The sequence below is a fragment of the Lontra canadensis genome, unplaced genomic scaffold (genome assembly GCF_010015895.1).
Source record: "Lontra canadensis isolate GAN:19392208 unplaced genomic scaffold, GSC_riverotter_1.0 scaffold94, whole genome shotgun sequence".
NCBI classification, from domain to species: Eukaryota; Metazoa; Chordata; class Mammalia; order Carnivora; family Mustelidae; genus Lontra; species Lontra canadensis.
This window is the reverse complement of record NW_022631088.1, coordinates 2,759,185-2,780,731: the sequence shown is the minus strand read 5'-3', so window position 1 is coordinate 2,780,731 and position 21,547 is coordinate 2,759,185. Positions and strand designations below refer to the sequence as shown.

General features: G+C 54.7%; 1 protein-coding gene across 1 annotated transcript in view; it reads right to left on the bottom strand.

Annotated features, from left to right (window-relative positions):
* Window positions 1-20,486, bottom strand: part of SEMA4B (semaphorin 4B) — a 35,381-nt gene extending 14,895 nt beyond the window's left edge. Inside the window, exons 1-3 of the mRNA XM_032836954.1 lie at window positions 20,316-20,486; window positions 8,799-8,896; window positions 8,095-8,310 (exon numbers count right to left, since the gene is read on the bottom strand). Coding sequence (XP_032692845.1) covers window positions 8,095-8,230 — 136 coding nt within the window. The 5' untranslated portion in view covers window positions 8,231-8,310; window positions 8,799-8,896; window positions 20,316-20,486. The remainder of the gene's footprint in view (window positions 1-8,094; window positions 8,311-8,798; window positions 8,897-20,315) is intronic.
* Window positions 20,487-21,547: the final 1,061 nt, after the last annotated feature.

The following is a 21,547-nucleotide window of genomic DNA, read 5'->3' as shown; positions in this document are numbered from 1 at the left end:
TTTAGAGAAGCCCACTTCCCAAACGGCCACGGCTGTGCTTTCCAGTGAGTGGGCCGAGAGCTCCTAGCAGAATCACCAGGTGGCCCCTCGCCCCTCAAAGACAACCCCCTTCCTTGTACCCTAACCCAGGACGTGTCATGAGCTGCCCTCACCTTGGGCACACGCCTCCACCAGGACCAAGGGCAGCTCCTCCAGCCCTCTGCTCAGGGGCTGGCTGTTCCCTCACAACCCCCGTCCCGACTACCCAGGAGGCCACCTTCCTCCTCTCACACACATCTCTTGTTTTCTGAAGAAACCAGGACCATCATCAGATACGGAAGCCTCAATTTCCCACCACCTCCCTATCTCCTCAGAGGCCAAGTGCCTCTCAGAAAGCCATTTTTTTCCTTCGACATTCATCTTAAAAATCCGGGCGCCTCCGGGCTCTCCTCTGCTGCCAAACTCCTGAAGAGAAGAGCCGCCCAGAGCGGCCTCCGTCCCTTAGCTCCCACTGACCCCTTGCCTGGGAGTCAGGCCTCCACCAGCCCCACACTCGCCAGGGGCCAGACATCACCTCGCTACCAAACTTAAGACACTGAAGGGCATGGCCTCTGTGGCACCTGGCCTGGTAGAGGTCCCCTGTCCCCGACATGTGGGCCACACTAGCCTCCAGGGTCACTTCCCTTCTCCCTCCCACTCCTTCTGGGCCTCCATCCCTCCAAGAGCTAATGTACATGAGCACCCACTGCATGTTTTAAACGGATGAATCTGGGCATCCTGGCAAGGCGGCTGTGCAGGTCTCCCCGCCTGAGGTTTTTGGGGGACAGCTGCCAGTGATCAGCCAGTTAGGAAGAGCAGTGGCGCCGGGACTCGGCCTGGGCTGGCAGCTCTGGCGTCTGGGTCATTAAGCTAGCTCCAGTCACTGCACACTCTGCTCTTTAATGCCGCTCCCTAGGGTCTCCCCTTGGCCTTGAGATCACACGCCCACACCCATCACTTCAACAATCCAGACACCTGCAACCCCCAGATCTCACCATCGGGGCAGGTCCTCCATCCAGTGGGAGACCTGCCACGGCCACCGCCCACCACCATCCCCTTTGGCTTGGGCTCATGTCCTGTGTCACCCACTGGAAACCTGGAGAGGGAGGTTTCTTTCTCCTCTCCCTCACCCCACGGACATCCAATCCATAAACAAACCCTGCCGATTTTCCCTCCTCAATACTTCCCTAATGTGTCCCATTTGCTACCACTGTCTTGAACCAGGCCACCATCCCCTTCTGACTGGGATACCCCAACAGCCTCCCAACGGGCCCCTGCGCCCAGTCTCTGTGCTGCAGCCAGAGGGCTCTCGGGGTACCGTCCCAGTCCCAGATAACCCTCAGCTATGCCCCTCTGTCCAAGCCCCTAATTTGCCAGCCCTCGCCACGTCTCCCTCCAGCTTCAACTGAGTGACACCAAGCTGCAACTCAAGGTCCCGCTTCTCTCTCGTTCTGCTCAAAGCCTGCAATGCCCTTCCTTCTCACCAATCCCTACTCATCCTTTGAGACTCAGCACGGTTTCACCTCCTCCAGGAGGCCTTCCTGAATCCCCAGCTGGGCGAGGGGCCCCTCTCTGCGCCCATCCCTTCCCCCTCACGCCACTCCTGGCACCGGCCACGTGGGTGATGGATGGGGTTCTTGTGTCTGTCTCCTCCGCCTGGCCAAGGGCTCCCCGAGGAGCAGGATGTGCTAATTCATGCTTGTATCATGTGGCCAGGTAAGGTCCAAGAAGTTGTTAAAAAAACATGTCATTGAACGACTGAACGCTAAGTCCCAATTCAGAGCACTCTGGTCCAGGGAGGGGTCTGAGATTCCAAGAGGGCAGCCTGGAGGTCCCGAAGGCTCTTGCCCACAAGAGCATGTCTGAGGACCACTGCCCTGCTCAGCTCCCTCCCCAAAGCACAGACCACTCAGTCCCACGAGCTCAGGGCCCAGAAAGCAGTGCGACAGCCGACAGACAGGAAAGAGTTCACAAGGGCTGCAAAGGGGATGCGCTGCCCACGTGTGAGTCCTGACTTACCACTGACCAGCTGGGCAGCTCTGAACAGGGACCTGCCGTCTGAGAGGCAGCCCTCACCAAGCTTCTAGAAAGACCAGATAAATGCAGCGTGGAGAAGTGCCAAGTCCCATTCCTGGGTTAGGGAGCCCCCAGTAATCAGAACTGACCCTACCTATGCCCCCCCCGCCTCTCCTCCTGCCGCCTTCCCTCCTCCCCACCCTTACTCTGAGTAAACACCCAGCACTCTGGCCACTTCAGCAGCCCGCTCATGCAGAAGACAGGGGATGAGGGCAGGTGGGGCTCTAGCCACCGGGACGCAGGAGCCCGTCAGAAGCTGCATCCACTGAGAAGCTCCAGATGCACGCTGCTAAGTAGAATGGGGGCCCAGCCTTTCCAGATCTTCCAGAGAGCTGGAAAGTTGCATTTTTCCTTTAAATTTCCTGAGTTTTAAATATCAGCAACTAATTAAAATTTCTTTAAACACTTGGAGGCCAAAGAAAATCTATTTCCGGGCTGGCTCTGGCCTGCTCCCCACCCACCACCACCACTGGGGGGCAAACCTATGTCTGAGACGTTTGCTCCTGGTCTCCTGTGTAGACCACATTTCTAACTGTGGCCATACCCTCAGGGGCCTCAGCCAGATCCCCTGTTCCCATCCGGGGGGTGACCTCGATATGTCTCTTTGCCAGGCGGACAAACGGAACCTATCAATTACTCAGGGGCCAAGCTGGGCCATTCTGCCGCCTTCCCACACTTCACAGCCAGAGCTGGAGGCAGCTGTTCTAACAGAGAACATAGTTCTTGAGTCCTGAGAGCTGTGGCCCGTGGCTTGACCCCAGACCTTTCTAGCCGCACAACCTTGACCACGCAGAGTTCACTTCTCCAACCTTCAGTCCCCCCACAGGATGGAGCGGTACCCCCTCCAGCACCCGGCACATTGTGGGGGCCCCATCCTGGGGGGCTTTCTTTCCTGTTTCTGTTAGCGCCTCTCAGAGGATGAACAAGGGGAGGCCAAAAAGGAGAGGAGACTGCTCATGTGGCCCCTGTTAAGTAGGAGTAAGGATAAAATGAGAGGTTTCAGGGGCGCCTGGGTGGGTTAAAGCCTCTGCCTTCCCCTCAGGCTATGATCCCAGGGTCCTGAGATCGAGCCCCATATCGGGCTCTCTGCTCGGTGGGGAGCCTGCTTCCTCCTCTCTCTCTGCCTGCCTCTCTGCCTACTTGTGATCTCTATCAAATAAATAGATATTAAAAAATAAAAAAGAGGTTTCAGTCTGCTGGGCCCACTGCAACCCCCTCCCCAGAGCCCCTCACCACCTCTCTGAATCCTACTAACTGTCAAGATGGGCTTTTCAGAGGACCCATCGGCGCAGACCAGAGAGATCCCACAGAGAACAGATCAGATCTCAGGGAAGCACAGCCATATGCCTTGGACAAAATACTTCACCTCTCTGAACCTCAGCTGTCTTCTCTGTAAAATGGGGGTACCTTTACCTACCGTGTGGGGGGAAACAAAACAACCTAAATGCCTGGTGCCCCCAGTAGCTCTATACCCCCTATTTTCCTTTCCACCCTCTTCTAGGCCCTAAACACTGCAACACAAACATGGGGACGCCAGCCAGCTGTGCCACCTAAGGGCTGGATGTGGTCCTGCCCTGCACCAGAGAGCCCCCCAGAGGAGAGGCAGCTAAAAAAGGACCGTGGAGACTGCACAGGGCTAGGCACAGAGACAAGGTTTGCCTGTGGCCTGAGGAACACAAGATGGGTTGGAGCCTTTACGGGACCCTGGGCATGTGTCCCAAGACAGCCAGCTCCATGTGAGCCACTCTCCATCCTGGACACAGGGGAGCCTGGCCAAGAGGACAGAATGCAAGGAGGAGGGGTGGGGGAGAATCTCCCTTTCCCCTTCACCCCCAGGGAGAGCCCCATCAGAGGCCTCTCCACCCATCCTGAGCACCCACGGAGGGGTGGGAGCCAGGCCGCAGTCTCTAGGAAGGGGACAAAAGAAAGAGTGACTCCATAAGCCAAGTCCAGCCTTTTCTCCAGGCTCTGGGCCACCTTCTGCGTCCCTTGTGTGGGAGGACGAACATGCAGATGTATCCAGATGTGCCCCCAAACTTGTGCAAGCTTAGAGTTTTGCTGGGCATTTCAAGAGCCCGCTGAATGTGGGGTTATGCACGAGGCAGCGTGGAACCAGTGTGTGGCAGGGCGGGGGGAGAGGTGCAGCCAGCCCCAGACAGACGTTCTTCAGGGCAAAGAACTTCAAAGAGCTGAACCAGGAGCACCTGAAAAGTGTACTACATTCAGGAGGACCCCTGGGGTGACTTGCTTGGTCCTCCCCCACCCCCCTAGAGCAGGGAGTGGGACCTGCACCATTCCATTCCCTGACGTGGCTTGGGTCTCGGCAGCTAGCAGAGGGCCTGCCTCCGGCCGGTGCCCACTGTCACCCAAATGGATGCACATAACCTCCCTGAGCGAGGGGGGCAGGAACTTCCACCACAGAGAACGGAGGCCGCTACCTTTTACTGGGGACAGGGCACGTGCCAGGCACTGTGCCAAATGCTTTCCATACATTATTTCCTGTCGTCCGCTCAGAGCCCTGCGAGATGGGTCCTGCCATTAGTGCCGGCTCGCCCCAGGCGGCGCAGTTAGGAGACAAGCTAGTCTTCGAGGCCCGGCCGTTAGCGCCATAGTTACTGCTCTTTCCACTTGGCTCTGAAGGGCCATGGAGATGCCAGGCCACAGGACAGAGCTGAAGACAAACGCTCACGTGGGGCTGAGGCCACATCCAGGAGAGAGGCCTGGCACCAGCCAACAAGACTTTGAAAGCAGCCTGCACTGGGGGCTTCTCAGAGCAGCCTTGACCCCGGGTGTCCACTCCAGGGTCAGGGGACAGCTGATCTGTGCCAATGCCCAGCTCCCCGGCTCAATGGGGTTTTGTTGACTGCAGTTTGCAAGGCCTATGGATTTATTTCCGATCTGGTTTGGAAACACTGTGTCCAGACCTTTCCAGACAAGCACTTCTGGGGCAGGGGGAAATTAATAACTCCTCTTAATTGCCCAAATAAGGAACTCAATAAGACTTTCATGAGCCAAAGAAGCAGCTTTGCTTTGTTTCTTTCCACACGGCCGGGGCTGCGAGGCACTGGCCTTGTAGCTCACACACTCGGCGCCATTATTTCCACTCGGGCAGCGCTCCTCTCCCTAGCCGTTGGTTCTGAACTTCAAATGGCACTTTCCAGTGCAAGAGAACCCAAATTCCACACACTTCTTTGAAGCATTCCTTCCACAGAGACAAGTAACTTCCCTTCAAGGCCTCTCCTTGTCCAGCTGGCACTAGAGTCCCCAGTTCCCCCCTCCTTCTTGGCCACTGGACGAGACCACAAATGGGGGTCTCCTCCTTCGACCCCAGGAATCCGCTGCAGATTAACAGCAATGGGGGTTTCCTAGGAAGGACCCCACACATAAACTGCATGCTCTGGTTCCGGACACTTTGTTTCAAGGCACAGACACAACTCACGGTCCCTGGGCATCTGGGCCCTTGGGGAGCTCAGGTGGGAATGCAGCAGGGGAGGAACAGTGGGGTGCAGTCTCTCCCTCCACGCCTCTCTCCCTGTTCTGTAAGGGAGGGGCTGTGGCCCTGGTGCCCAGAGTCCCCATGCTCACCTTGGGCCTACCCGGGACAGGCATGCTGCCAGGAACATCTAACAAGCCCCCAAGGATGCGGCAGGAAACTGGCTGTGGCCATGCTCCGAAGGGGAGCCTGTTTCTGCACCAGGGTGGTCCCTACTGGGGCTCCTAGTATCTAGGGCCAGGAGGAAGCCTAGGGAGGCAGCCCTCCGGGGTGTGGTGCATATCAGCGAACCATGGATGTGTGCTCACAAGTTCAGGGTTGGGTGGGTGCTGCTAACTACTCCTGGGCTTTGGGGGGAGACTGGAGAAAAAGGCTCCTCTGGGCAGACCCAGTCTCAAGAACACAGCAACAGCTTTGTCTTTTTCTATGAGCCACAGCTTGGAAAGCAGCGTACCGACTGCATTTCTAGGCCCTCGAACTTCTCCAGGGACACCTTTGTGCCGTGCATCTGTGCCAATCCCAACAGGTGAGCCTGTGTCGCAGTCCTTTGGGAGTTTGGATTTTAACATACGGGTCTGGGAGAGGGGGGTGCACAGACATCCAGACCAGAGCCCCCACTGACCTGTGCAGGTGATGCCGGTATGTGACAGAGCCTGGCCACAGTCACAGATTTGTGGAAGTGGGCCAGGTCTCAGAGCTATGTGAGTAATCGCCACCAAGTGTTCTAGCTGCTCTTAGGAAGCAGGCCCTCTCGGTTCCCCCTCACGGCTCCCCAGTTCTGACCTTCGGTTACCCTCTGGGTGGTCCCCATCCAGTTCCAGAGCTGGACACAAGCTCTGAGGGTTAGCCCAGGGCCATAAATGGAGTCCATCGGAACTTTTGTTCCCATTTCATCTCCCTCCTCCTAGGGCGAAGGAGGTCTAAGGATAAAAGGAGTTGTGGCCACAACAGAGAAGTGGCAAGGCAATAGGCCTGGGTCCGGATACACTTGTTTATCCTCACTTAATGAGATGGAGCCCCCAAAGGACTGTGGTCAAACGAGCACACCAGCACCACCCTGACCCCAGGCAGTCACCCTGGCTCTGTGCAGGATATGCAAGAATGAAGCCTGTGCTTAACACGCAGCAACTCCACCAGCTAACACTTACCGAGCGGTTTCCATGTACCAAGCCCTGTCCTAAGGACTTTTCAAACACAAACTAATTTAATCTTCACAACCTTGAGGTAGGTACCATTATTATCCCATTTTAAAGATGAGGAAATCAAGGCCCAGGAAGGGTTCAGTCACTTGCTCAAGGTCACATGGTTACTAAGTGGTGGAGGCAGGATTTGAACCCAGGCTATGCTCTCCCCACAAGTCTTGCAATGTTTCAGACAGGGTTATTCAGGGCCACAAGGATCCTGGATAATAAGTGCTGATTCGGCTACTCTTCCCTTTTGTACACAGAATGTTTTCAGGAGTAGGGATGCAGAAGAGAGAAGGAAATCTGGTGTACTTTCAATATGGAACCTCTAATATATTCCTCTTTTATTCCAATTCTCCCAGTGTGACAACAAGTTAACGGGCTTGGAGAAACAACATCTCTGAACCCCTTAAAGCCTGTGTCCACAGAACTCACCTAGTTTCATGAAATCGCCAAGACAGCCTTACAGGATACCTACCACTGTGCCCATTCTGCAGATGAGCGAACCACAGCACAGGAAGAAGGGAATTACTTGCCCAGTAGGAAAAATGGCTTGGAATTCCCATCTCTCTAATTTCAAAAGATGACTGGGAAAAGCAACAAGACGTAAAGGGGCCGAGAGAGCGGCTAGCCATGAGCACCAGGTGAGGGACCTCACCAATGAGGACGGTACTCCCAGGTTGAGTCTCTCCCAGGGCCTAGGAGTCCCACAACAGCCCCCATCCCTGGTATGATAGCTCCCGCCCCGGGAAGGATCCCACCACTTTCGGTCCGGCATTGCGCCGAGAGACCAGGGTGAAGCGCTGGGAAGGAAGCTAGGACTCCTGTCCCGCTGCGGCTCGGAGTCCTGCTGCGACTTGCTGGAATACCAGAACCCCAGTGTTTATGGGACGGCAAGCACGGCCCCCTCCACCCCGAGACGCCCTCGGGGGCGGCACCGCGGCTGGCTCTGGTCATCATCAAAGACAAGCAGATGGGCAGGCGGAGCAGCGGGTCGCTAGCCCCGGGGGAGCCCGCCACGGCCGAAAACGGCGCCCTACCCAGGGGCGAGCCTGGACGACAGAGCAGGCAAAAGACCCCCCCACACACCCCACTAAAGGAAGGGAAGAAAGGGGCCCGCGGCCCCACAACTGCCCTCTCCTCTCTCTCCCTCTCCGCAGCGCCCTGAAAGGAGGAGGGGTCCTAATGGACCCCAAGCCTCCCACAGGCCCTCTCGTCCCTCCTTCCTTTGTCACAGCAGCCTCCGCAGGCACCTCCCGGCCGCCTCCCCTTCCCTCCCCCCGACCCTAGCCCGCGCCCCCGCGGGGTCGTCCCGGCGCTTACCCAGCGGAAGGCTGATCCGGGGAGCGAGCGCGAGAGTCGGCGGTGGCGGCAGCAGCAGCAGGAGCAGCAGGAGCAGCGGCGGCGGCACGGGAGGCAGCGCGCCCCGCGGGGCGGACGGTCGGCTCCCCCAGCCCATCACGGAGCTCCGGACAGCGGGGAGCTACGGCGTCCTCCAGGCTCTGGCTCAGGTGGCTCAACTTGACTCGCGGGCGAGACCTAGGGTGCGGATGCGGGTGCGGGTGGGGGGTGCGGTCACGTGGGCCGAGGTGGGCGGGGCCGAAGGAGGAAGTCCCGCGGCTAGCCCGGCCTCTCCCGCCCCGCCCCCTCCGCGTTCTGGCCGGAGAGGCCGGAGGGGCGGTCGCGGGCTCCGGGAGCTCGGTGCGTGCCTGGAGGGCGCTAAGCCCGGCAACATTGTTGCCGCCGAGAACGAACCCATCGTTCTTCATCCCCGCCTCTCAGGCCCTCCCCCCTCTCCCCGACCCCCTCCGGCTCCTCTGCGACCACCCTGAACGCGTGCGGTTGGGAAAACGGGCGGGTCTCTCTCCCTGGGCGCCTCCCGAGGGTCGGCCGTGGGTCTCCATTCTCCCCTTCCACCCCTGCGCGGTGCTCCTGGCACGCACTTGCCCGTGACCAAAGGAACCGGCGGAGCCCGTGCTGACGAGGCTGGTTGCTCCTGAGTCTCACTTCCGCACGGGTCAACCCACCTTAGGTCTTGGCTGGGCGTCCACTACGGGCTCAGAGCTTGATCCAGGTACCCTGCGGGGTCATCCACGTCTAGAATTCGGTCCACACGAAGCCGAACCTTGGGGGTGGGGAAGCAAGATTAGCTTAAGTGGGAACTACCTGTAAAGGGCCGTCAAGGACGTCTGACCTCCTCAGCCTGCACGCTGCGCGGCAGGGGAAGTACTCCCTCAGGCTGGAGTGGAATCCTAGGGGCACCCACCACCCGTCCTCCTAGCTCCTAACATCCTCAGGGTTGGGGCTTAGTTTTGCTGAGACTGGGGAGGGGTTGTCAGACTGCAGACTGGACCTCCCAGCGGGTCCCTATCAGCATTAAAAAAGCAGAATAGCCTGGGTGGCTCAGGTCATGAAGGGGGTCCTGGGATCCAGTAGCAGGTGGGGCTCCCTGCGGAGCCTACTTCTCCCTCTCCCTCTGCTGCTCACCCCTGCTTGTGCTCATGAGCTCGCTCTCTCAAATATATAAAATCTTTAAAAAGGCAGAACAGCAAATATCAAAGTGCAGTGATCACGGGAGATCAGAAAGTGTTGGTAAACGTGTTTCAACTTTTCCTAAAGGTGCCCAGGAGCGCAGTAAGATGTAATTCTTCCCGTACTTCAAGTCAAAGGTAGTTTGAAAACCTACGCTAGGCTAGTCATTTCCATGGCACTGGTGATGGTTTCTCCAGAAATTGGCTGGAAAGTTCCTCTTCACCTCCAACCAAAACTAGCCTCCTCAGAGGTTTTCCCCCACCCCCAGGGCCTGCCACATCCTCTGCCACAGGGTGGCTGTCAGGAGATGGGCAGAGCACCCACATGGTCCCAGGTCTCCTTTCCTAGTCAGGCTTCCTCGTGCTCTGTGATTTCTGTACCTCCACCATCCCAACACCCATCTGTGGACACAGTCCAGGCTAGTAGCACCCCCTTTTTTTAAGGCACTGCCAGCGCTGGACACAGAATTTACCCAATTATACTCAGGCTTCTGTCCGTAGCCAGGACCTCTGTCCTGAACTCCAGATGGCCTCTACATTTCTACCAGGCTGTCTTGTCCAACAGGCATCTCCTATCCAACATGCCCTACACTAAGCTCCTAATGTTGCCCAAATGTTCCTCCCCAAAATGGGTTCCTCCTGTGTGAGCTTTCTCCATCTCATTTAAAGGCAAGTCCTTCTTCAAGCTTCTTAACTACTTTCTTTCATTTCCTCACCTCTGACCCACTAGTAAATCCATAATCTGACCATTGACCACCTCCCAGTGGAGGGGGTGGGGTCACTATCTGCACTCTCTTTCTCCCGGTTACTCCAAGTTCCTCCTAACTGCTTGCTGCCTCGGCTTCCACCGCAGCTGTCTTGCAATCTGTTCTCAACTCGTCCAAATACGAACCAGGCCCGACCCTGCTTAGCTTCCGAGATCAGACGAGATCGGGCGCGTTCAGGGTGGTATGGCCGTAGACTCAACTCAGCAACCAGAGTCTTTCAAACCCAGTAAGATCTTGGCACTCCTTTGCTCGAAACCCTCCAAACGTTCTCTGTCTCATTCAGAATAAGAGCCAAAGACTTACAGTGGTGTACAAAGCCCTGTGTCATCCTCACCCCACCGCATTCTCCACTGCTCTCCCCTCCTTATTCTACTCCAGGCACACCCCTAACAACTCCTCTTAGGACCTTTGTCCTGGCTACTCCCTCTGCCTGGGGCACTCTTCTCCCAGCTAGCCACAAGATTGAGTCCCTTGCTTCCTTCAGATCCTTGCTCAAAGATAACCTTCTTGAAGAATCTGAATTTCCACCCATATTCCCCCTTACCCTGAGAAATTTTTTTCAAAGCACTCATCACCTTTGTTGTGGTTTTACATTACTGCCTGAAATCCCCACCTGCCCCCAGCACCAAGAATGTTGACTGAGGAGGGCAGGGATTTTTGTGGATTCCGCTAGTTAAATAACCGTGGCCCAAACCTTTTGAACAGTGCCTGGTATTTGACAGACCCTCAGTAAGTACTGGCTACATGAATGAAGGAATGAATGAAACCCAAGAGTCACGGAATACTGCCGGCTCATGTGAGCTAACTTTTCTGTATCAACTTTGATCTAGTAAAGAGTTCCCCCAAAACCTCAAATTATGCAATTAACATTTTCAACCTAAACACAGGACTTCATATTGATCTCCTTTAAATCTGCTAGTTCTGATCTAGATTTCATTCTTTTAAGGCCATTTTGAGTATTTATTTTATTATCATAGAATTTGACTTCCTTCCCAGTTTTGAATCACCAGTAAATTTGATAATCATTTCTTAGCCTTAATTCGAGTCATTGATAAAAAATATTGGGTGTCAGGGTGCGGGGCTGGCTCAGTCAGTAGAGCGGTGAGGCTCCTGATCTTGGGGCTGCGAGTTCAATCCCCACACTCGGTAAGAGGCTACTTAAAAATAAAATCTTTAAAAACAGGGGCACCTGGGTGGCTCAGTGGGTTAATCCTCTGCCTTCAGCTCGGGTCGTGATCTCAGGATCCTGGGATCGAGCCCCACATCGGGCTCTCTGCTCAGTGGGGAGCCTGCTTCCCCCTCTTTCTCTGCCTGCCTCTCTGCCTACTTGTGATCTCTGTCAAATAAATAAAATCTTTAAAAAAAAATTAAAAAAAAAATCTTTAAAAACAAAACAAAACAAAACAAAAAGCCTAGGTGAGCAGACCTAGTATCCACTTTCCAATAAAAGGTACCACGTCTCCTTGGGGAAGGCAAGCCTGGGACATTTTGTTGGGCCAGAAAGCAAGGAAGTAATTAAAGACCAATGGGGTCACATCAAAAGGACAGAGGCCCAGCTTGATGACTAAACTTGAGATAATCGGAGACTCAAAAAGCATACTGAAGTAATGGGTTCTAATGCATCAAAATAAAACAATCCATTAGTCTGCACTGAAACTCAGGAAAACACACAGAGAGAAAGAAAAGAGGTAAAAAAGAAGCTTTTTATAGAAGAATTATGTCTGATAAATGTAGAAGAAAGAGTAGACTTCAGAAAGTCTGGATTCCAGCAAGGGTAACCAGTGGATGCTAAACTGTATATGAACTGGGGCACCTGAGTGGCTCAGTGGATTAGGCCTTTGCCTTGGGCTCAGGTCATGATCTCAGGGTCCTGGGATCGAGTCCTGCATTGGGCTCTCTGCTCAGCAGGGAGCCTGCTTCCTCCACTCTCTCTCTGCCTACTTGTGATCTCTGTCAAATAAATAAATAAAGTCTTTAATAAAAAATAAAAATAAACCGTATATGAACAAGGCCTCAAAGTCTGTCCTACAAGTGACTTACTAATGACCAAAAGGAAAATGTATCTCTGGGGAAGAACTCCAGCAGCCACCATCTTAACCAAGTGGTCCAAAGGAGCATCACAAGGAGCACCCCAGTGGCTCAGTCAGTTAAGCGTCTGCCTTTGGCTCAGGTCACAATCCCAGGGTCCTGGAATCGAGCCCTGTGTGGGGCTCCCTGCTCGGCAGGGAGTCTCCTTCTTCCTCTCCCTCTCTCAAATAACCAAATGAAATCTTAAAATAATAATAATAATAATAATAATAATAAAGTAGCATTACCAGTAATGCGACTGCCTGATGCATTTAGCTCCTGGTATGATGCAATTAAGAAACACACAACATCAGTCCTTGGAGCACTTCTGGTGAAAGTGTTTAACCCAGATCTAACGATAAAGACACAGATACCTCCAGCATTCTGTAAAGGCAGCTAGCTTGGACTCATCACAATGCTCAATCCCACGAAAGATAAAAAAGACAAGGGGACTATTTTAGGTCAAGAAACGAAAGAGAAATGATCATCAGATGAAATATGTGAACACCGATGGAAATCTTGAAAGGAAAAAAAAAGCAAGCCTTTCAGAATTGGGGAAAATGTTGCGATGCCCTGTGCCCCAGGTATCATGGCACTAGGGCTCATTTTCTTCAGTATGCTAATGGCACTGTGGTTTTAGGGGAATGTTCTCATCCTTCAGGGATGCCTGCTGAAGTCAGTGGAGGTGAAGCTGTTGTGTCTGCAACCTACTTACAAATGATTCAGCAAAAATAAGTGCGTGTGTGTATGTTAGAGTGTGACTGTCACCAAGTTTTAACAATCAGTTGATATAGAAAAGTTCCAGGTGTTTTCTAGCAGTGTTCTCTAAGTTTTGGGTGGTGGTGGTGGGGGGATTGGGTAAGATGGGAACAAAGCAGAGCCCAGGGCCACTAGAGACCTCTACCAGGGTAGAACTGATCAATCTTCTTTGTATATTTGACCACCAGCTACATGTCCTCTGACCTGCACTCCTGAAGCCCACATTTCTCCATATCGTCCACAAGAATATTAGGAAACAAGTGCAAGAAATCTTGTTGGAATCAAGTTACTAGCTCCGCATTTCCTTTCCGCCTCTGCGCACCGTTCTCACCCGGGACAGTGCCTGGGGAGTGGCACGTGCTCGGTCATCGGCGGTGGAGAGCCGGGCTCTCTCCATCGACCAGCTCCCCAAACAGTGGCAGAGCTGGTGTGCCCTCGTGTCTTGGCAACACCCAGGTTGTCTGGCCGCTCTGCTCATCCCCGAGAGGAGGAGGCAGCGGCTGGGGCGGGCTCTCCTGGTGGTTAATTATACCCCCTCCACAGCTGCTCGAATGCTTCCAGTACGTCTTATGCCAAATGGGTAGTGAGCCTCTTGGGGACAGTGACTGGTCGTATCTTTGGAACCCCCACTGCTCAGTGTGGCACTCTGGCAGGGCTGACAAAATGAGGGCCCGACTGCTGTCCCGGAGGAGTACCCTCCCACCCACGCCCCTCCCATGGCAACTTCAGCCCTCGTGGGCTCCTTGATCTTCCACTGGCATGTCATTTGTTCTCCCCAGACTGGAAAAACACAAGAGGATGACTGGCTGCGAGAAACCTCATTTGAGCTCACTTCCTGTGGGCTAAAGCGTGGTTCCCAAGCCAACGCTGTGTCTCCTCCTCCCCTTTGCCACTCTTGGATGTCAGCAAGTCTCTCTGGGCCAGAACATCGGGGTCTATAAAGAGCTCAGGGGCAGCATAAAAAGAGACGAAGAGAAAAGCAATGGTCTGTGCCCCCAGCCAGCAAGATGAAGTCGTCAAGCCTGGCCCTCTCTTTCCCCATCCACGGTGACACAGTCCTTGCCCTTCCCATCCTCCCCCGGGGCCCTTCTCTCTCTCTTTTCATCTCTCCCTCCCAAGTCTCTTCTTTTCTCTCCCTCTCTCTAGCACACAGACACACACACACATGTTAGACAAAAACACACGAATAAGAGGTAAAATGTACATGAGAATATACAGAAAGGGGCCAAATGAAACTTCTCGATGGTGAGAGATGTTTGGACTAGATGCCTAGGATGGCAGAGAAGGAAACTTTAGGGATCACCAGAATATTCTCTATCTTGATCTGGGTGTTGGTTTCATAAGTGTATACAAATGTTAACAGGCTTTGAGCTGTACACTTAAGATCTGTGCATTTTCCTATATGTAGATTCATATTTTAGATCTGTCATCATGGGAAAAACAAAAAACAAAGAAGCCAAAAGGTTAAAAAACAACAACAACAACAACAAAAACACCTCACCCGTAGGATCAGGTGGGAGAAGAACTATAGGGGCACCTGGGTGGCTCAGTTGATTAATTGTCTGACTCTGGATTTTGGCTCTGGTCATTATCTGAGGGTCACGAGATCGAGTCCTGTGTCCGGCTCCAGGCTCAGCACAGAATCTGCATGGGATGCTCTCTCTCTCCCTCTGCCCCTCCCCCCACTCACACTCTACCTAGATAAAAATATTTTGTTGTTTTTGTTTTTTTAAGATTTTATTCACTTGAGGGGCGCCTGGGTGGCTCAGTGGGTTAAGCCTCTGCCTTCGGCTCGGGTGACGATCCCAGGGTTCTGGGATTGAGCCCCGCGTCGGGCTCTCTGCTCAGCGGGGAGCCTGCTTCCTCCTTTCTGCCTGCTTCTCTGCCCACTTGTGATCTCCGTCTGTCAAATAAATAAATAAAATCTTAAAAAAAAAAAAAGATTTTATTCACTTCAGAGAGAGGGCATGAGCAGGGGGAGGTGCAAAGGGAGAGGGAGAAGCAGACTCCCAGCTGAGCCAGGAGCCTGACATCGGGGCTCGATCCCAGGACCCAGAGATCATGACCTGAGCCAAAGGCAGACGCTTAACCATCTGAGGCACCCAGGATCCCCAGATAAATAAAGTCTTAAAAAAAAAAAAAAAAAAAGAACATCTACAGAAGAGGCAGAGAATGAAGAGAAGAGGCTAGAAGAAAAAAAAGGGAAGCGAGGGCAAAAATATAAAGCAAACAAACTCATGCATCCACTGCCTCTCGAACCTACTTAGCACGAAGGAAAACGGCAGTGGACCTGGGCACAGGGCAGGTGCTGGCAGTGGCATGGTCAGGACACAGCCAGCTTCCCCAAGCAATCAATATTCATTAATCATCTATAGGTACAGGCTCTGCCCAGGTGCAGGCTGGCCCATCCTTGGGCATGGATGGCTCGGGCCAGACGTCCCCCAGCCAGGCCTGCCTGCTTTCATTCCCACCCAGGGCAACCTTGCTTTCCAGCTCCCACAATTCTACCCCAGGAATCACTGCTTTGTTTGTTGGCCCTTGGGGAGGGGCCTCCTGCCAAGCCTAGTCGAGCCTGAACCCAGAGGTCCTATCTACCCCCTCCGCGCCCCACCTCCCCGAGTGGCACCAGGCTCCTCCCCGTCCTGGGCTCTGCTGGCAGGCTGCCTGGTCAGGCCTCACAGACACACACTGGCTGCGGCCCAGCTCCCCGGGCCTTGGCCCCCTGCCACCATCCCCTTGTAGCCCCGGGCCCTCCTCTGATGCCAACCTGCAGCTGCAGCTTCCCCCACCCCATCCCCTGGCCGGGTGCTGCTGGTGTCTCCTCCCCCGGGGCTGGGCAGCGGCGGGGCTGCGGCATCAATACGTTTTGATGAGGAAGCGACACCAGCTGGCACACCCTGTGTGTGCTTTTAAATCAGCCAATGACTTTCAGATCCTGGGGGCTGGGAACCTCCTGAGGCAGCGCCCTCCTCTCACAGGGCCAGCACCAACATGGCCTTCAGGCCTCATAGGCAGCTTTTAACCATAGGCAATATGTGAAAATGGTCTCATCTCCGACCCCCACTCTGTTCTGAGTCCTCCCTGGGCCCGGGGTTTCTGGCTCTGGCAGGTGGTAGAATCCAGGGGCAAAGCACGCCAGTTCTCCTGCTCAAACTGTCTTAGCACCATCTGTTACTTGTGGGCTGTGAGCCAGCCACACAATGTCCCTGAGCCTCAAGCTTCCTCATCTGTGAGATGGGAACACCAGCAGTCCCTCCCGGGGCTGAGCAGAACAGAGAAGAGCCCCCAACATCCGAGGACTGGTGGTGAGGCCCTCGGTGAGCACTCCCCGAGCTCGCCTCCCCTATCTGCAAGTTGCCACGACCTGACCTCAGTAACTCTTAGCCGTCTTATGTGCCCAGCCCCAGGACCCCCTTCTGGCCTCTTCCCTCGGGTTCAGCTGCCTCCTGCAAGCCCGATGCTGAGTCTGCGACTCTCCAGGGGAGAAGGAACCAGCCCGCCCAGCCCGGGCCCTGGCTACACCCGCTGTGGCCAATAGCCTGCCACCCGCTCCAGTGCCAGCCCTGCTGGGGCCTGTTGGGGCCTGAGTTGGCCACTCCCTGGGAGGGGATCCCCCTGCCCCACGGGGCTGTGGTGCAACCAGCAAGGCCCAACCTGTCCCAGGCCTGACAGGGTAGAACATGAAGTTACCACTGTCACTCCCCTGCCCCGAACACCAGTTTGGCGGGGGAGGGGTGGCTGTCTGCCTGGGCCTGCAGGCTTGCTCACAGGGGGGACCTCGGGGGTCTGGATAGTTGGTCCGGCTGATGCTTGGCACCTGCCACCCAGAAGAGGCACAGTGACTGCTCAGGGACTGTCCTTCTCTGATTACCATGACATCTGTCATGGGTGGGAGGCAGGTGTTCTAAGGATCTAGGAAAACTTGGTTTCCATTTTGGCTTATCAAGCGTGAGGCCCTTCCCTTCCCAAGATCCCAAGAAATCAGCACTCCGTTTCCCCCTTTGCCACCACGTTTTTCCTCCTTGAACCCCACTTTGAGCTCCTGACTCCTCGCCACTGCCCCATGAAGGGAAAGGCGGCCCAGACTGGGGCCCTTCCTCCACCCATGAACTAATCTCCTTTCCAGAAGCCCAAGACGTCCCCTTCCCAAAGATGAGGGGCTCGCTGATCCCTATAGTTTCCTGGTCACCTTGGTCACCTGGTGGCTGCCACTCTTTCTCCCAGTGATATGACCTTGCTCTTGGTTCCAGTGCTTCCTAGAATGGGCCAAGGGTGCTGGGGGATCACCAAGCAGTTTCCATGGACTTCCTGCCCCTCCAAAGACGGAATTAGGGCCCTGTTTGCTGTAGTGGAGGTAGATGTCCCCTGCCACACCCGAAAGCAGTGGTATCAAGAGATAACACTCACAGAGCTGGCGTGGTGACACCAAAGATCCGTGCTTGGACAATTATCTTGCACACCAGGCATCCTGGCCTAGGACTCTGGCAGCACCACTGATGCCAGGGACGAAACACTGAGCCTGAGGACACTATGAGGCTCCAAGTGGGCCCCACTTGTTGCTAGAAGAGAAGGGGCTCTAAGGGGCCTAGGCCTGGGCCCTGGACCACCCAGCTGCATAGGCAGAGCTCCAGCTCCCCCCTGCTGTGGCCTCTGCAGGGACCCCATAAGCCCCCGGAATGAGAGCAGGCCCACCTTGCTGTTCCCAGCCTCTTCCTCTCTGAATTCTGCCTTAGTTCTTTCATGACAGTCTATACGCAACAAGGGTGGGCTTCAAGGGAGCTGTGAACCCTAAGAATGGTATATCGCCTCTGGCAAGAGAGATCAGAGCTTTCATCTGATTTCAAAAAGATCACTATTCCCTTCCCCCTATTTAAAAAAAAAAAAAAAAGGTGGGGCGCCTGGGTGGCTCAGTGGGTTAAGCCTCTGCCTTTGGCTGAGGTCATGATCTCAGGGTCTGGGATGTAACCCCACATCCGGTTCTCTGCTCCGCAGGGAGCCTGCTTCCCCCACCCACCCCCCCTGCCTGCTTCTCTGCCTACTTGTGATCTCTGTCAAATGAATAAATAAAATCTTAAATAGAAAAAAAAGGTAAAGAACCATTTCTTGAAGGTGTGCTTATCTGCAGACACAGGTACCTTTCACAATTACCTTAGCAGGTAAAAAGAAGTATCTTATTTTGGAGTAGTTTTATAACCGTTGACATGAATCCCGTGGCAAACGATTTCTCTGAAAGCAAAGTTGACACGTCTAAGGCTATTACTGAATACTTACTACTCATTGAGGCAGGCACTGTGATGAGCTTTTTCTGTTCAATCGTTCATGTAATTCTCACGACAGATTATCATATCCCCACTCCCGAGATGAGAAACTGGGGCAGGGAGAGGTTCAGGGACTTCCTTAAGGTCACACAAGTGGGAAGTCAGGAGCAGCACCAGAACCCGGATCTGACTCCAGAACCTAGAGTCAGAATTTGAAGCAGGGTTTTGTCTGAACTTACAGCCATCCTCCTCTTGATCACATAAACTGCTGTCCCTTTCCTTACTTCCTTCCTCTTCTCTCCCTTTTCCCTCCCTCTTTCCTTCCCTTCCTTCCTTTTTTCATCCCCTCAACAGACATTTCTTGTGCACATATGACCTTGTAAGTGCTGCTGAAACAGAAGGAAATTGACAGGTCGCTGCCTTCATAGTTTACAGTTTATCAGGATCCCTAAAACTCTTCTTTCCAGAGAATCCCCACCCCGGTCCACATTTGTCTAGACACTTCCACTCATTCATTCCTTTTTCTCCCAACAAAGGTACTGGCCAGGGCCCCCTTGGCAGAGCCCCAGAAGTGCTCCCAGGCAGCGCAGGCTAGACTCATGCTGTTTTCAGCTGATTTCCAGAGCCCTTCGTCTGGGCTCCTGCTGCACTGTGCTCAGATTTCCGTTAAGGACCGCATTGTGCTCTAGTGAAATGCTCATTTACACATCACATCCCTCTCTTTTACAAGCTTCTTGAGTGTAGGGACCAGGCCTGCCTAACACAGGTTTTTAATCTTCTGCCCCAGTCAGAGGTTGGAAACAGTGGGTACCCAGTAAATGTTTAATAAATGAATACGTGAGTTTTCTGCTCTAGTTGACTGCCTCAAATCATTTCCAAATGATTCATTCAAGTGTTCCTTCCTGGATCTCTCTTCCCACCTCCCTCTTAACCTTTTCAAAGCAAAAGGAACCTCACTGATGTGGGAAGTCCCACTTCCCCGCTTTAGGGCAGCCAAAGGGTTTCTTGCTCAGTCTGAACAGATTTGTTGGCTTCAGAAGAAACAGTATTTTGGAGAGCTGCTGAATGCGCGGCTCTGGGGGATTTATTTAAGGCAGTCCTGTCAGATGCTACATTAAAGCAAGCCCCAAGGCACGGGACCTACGCATGAGGGAGAACAGCTCTTTCAGATCTCCCCAAGGCTCCAGCCTCCATGGCCCATCTTTAGGTCACCTGTTGCCAGTGTCCCATCTTTAGATCACCTGACACCAAAAGCTTGAACCCTAGGGTTGCCAGGGGTCTTATCCAGACTTCCCTGAGCCACCAAAGGCAAAAGCCATAGCCTACAAGTTGGGATACTAGCTTCAACCTACTGTCATCTTGGGAAGTAATTCAGCTTCTCTGGGTCCAGTTTCTCTTATGATAAAAGTGAAAAGCTGTTACTAGGCAGATTCCTAAACCTCTTCCAGTTCTTAAGCATCAACGGAAAAAAAAAACAAACAAACAATTTTTAAAAACTTACATGCTTCCCCGTTCTTGGGGCATTTGACACTTAAAAGAATCCTGTGATTCCTAAGTCAAATTACCTACTCACAATCAGGTTCGGAAATGTGAGCAGACGGTTGATGACCTTCCCTTGGGCGTGGGGGGCGGTGCGGGGCTTCTGAGTCTTTTGGCAAGACCAGAACGACTCCAGAGTGGCCACTACATTAGTCTCATTTCCAGGATCCCAACGTCTTTCCTTCCTAACCCCTACACCCACGTGTCACTCAGAAACAGCCAAGACAAAAGCCTAATTCAAAGGCCACACCACGACCATTCCGAGGAAGGGCCCAGGCTTCTTACAAATCCCAAATGATCTCCCTCCCGGGCCAGGATTCCTGACACTTTCTCCATTCCGGATTTGGGAGTAGGGAGTACGGGAGAGGTCTGGGGCACCGCTAAAAGAACTCCGTGCAGGGGCCCCGGGTGGCCTAGGAAACGAGGGCCCAGCCTCCGCGCTGCCATGGCAACCAGCTCCCCAAGTGGCTGGCGCCGGTGCCCATCAGAGCGTGCAGGTGGCGCCCTCTCGGGAGAGGAGCCCGGCGGCAAGCGGGGGCGGCGGCGGCGGCGGCCGCGGCTGCCTCGCCCTCGTCCGCCCCCTCCCGGGGCCGCGGCTCCCGGACGCCCTTTCCCGCGCCTACCTGCGAGGGTCACGGCCCCCGCGCGACCACAGCCCACGGCAGGGCCACCTCTGCCGCGCGGCTCCTCTTCCCGGACCGCCCCCAGGCTCGCCCCGCCTGCCTGGCCGGCCCCGCGCGCTCCCGGGGGGACGCAGAGTGTCCCCGCGAACACCCTCCGTCGCGCGCGGCGTCCCCGGAAATGCGGGCCCGCGGCCAAGCCCCGCCCCGCCCCGCCCCTGTTTATGGGAACTGTCCGGTGGCGCCCGCGGGCTCGCCCGCTGCCCAGCGGGGCCCCGCCGCTGCCACCAGCCCCGGGCGGCGACGGCCACTCCGCGCTCGCGGCTGTGCTCGCCTCCCCGAGTCGGGACCTGGCCCCACGACGGCCGCGGGGTCTGCGGGGCTGCGCCCTCCCTGACCTTGGGAGGCCCGGCCTCGCGCGTCCTGGGTCCCGTAGGGGGCAGGCTCACTCGCTGGAACCGGCGGGTTGGGGGTGGAGTCCTGCCGAGATCTACTACCACCTAACTGGCTGTGTTACCTCGGGCGGGCTCCTTCCCCTCTCTGAGCCTCCAGTTTATCTGCGAATGGGCATCGGAACAGTAGGACCTCACAGGGTTGTGGTGAGAAATGCAATTATGAAGGCACACAACTGGCACATGGTCAGCTCTCAATAATGGCAGTATTGTTTCCAGTAAGAGGCAAGGGAGAGCCGAGCTCAGAGCCACCCTCCACGAAACCACCCACGTCTCCGCCCGCGGTAAATACTGCTCACCGCGCCCCTTTAACTAGCGACCGGCCACGCTGTGAGAGTGAAACCAAACCAAGAGATCTGCGGGAGGGGTGAGACAGAGGGCTATAAATATCCAGCATTTATCAAGTGACCTTGGCTCGTCCCTCTCCCGGCCCGCATCCTGGCTCCATCTTCCAGGAAAGCCACAGCGGCTCTCAGGGCGGTTCCTGAAACAACCAGTTCTGGGCGTGTAAGTGGCTGAGCCGGCCAGAGCTGGCTGGTCAAGGGGATGGAGAAACCAGAGGGCAACTGTCAGCCTCTTCCCCCCACCTGGCAGGCCAGGCAGGCCAGGCTTCAGTGCCTGCGCACTGTTCTGCCAGCAAGGTCAGCCAGACTCCCCCAGATACTGCTCCCCCGTAACAGATGAAGAGTAGTACCTTTGTTGTCCATCTACATATTTACTACAAAAACGTTTGAAAACAGAAAACATAGTGAAAAATACCCATAATTAGGGGTGCTTGGGTGG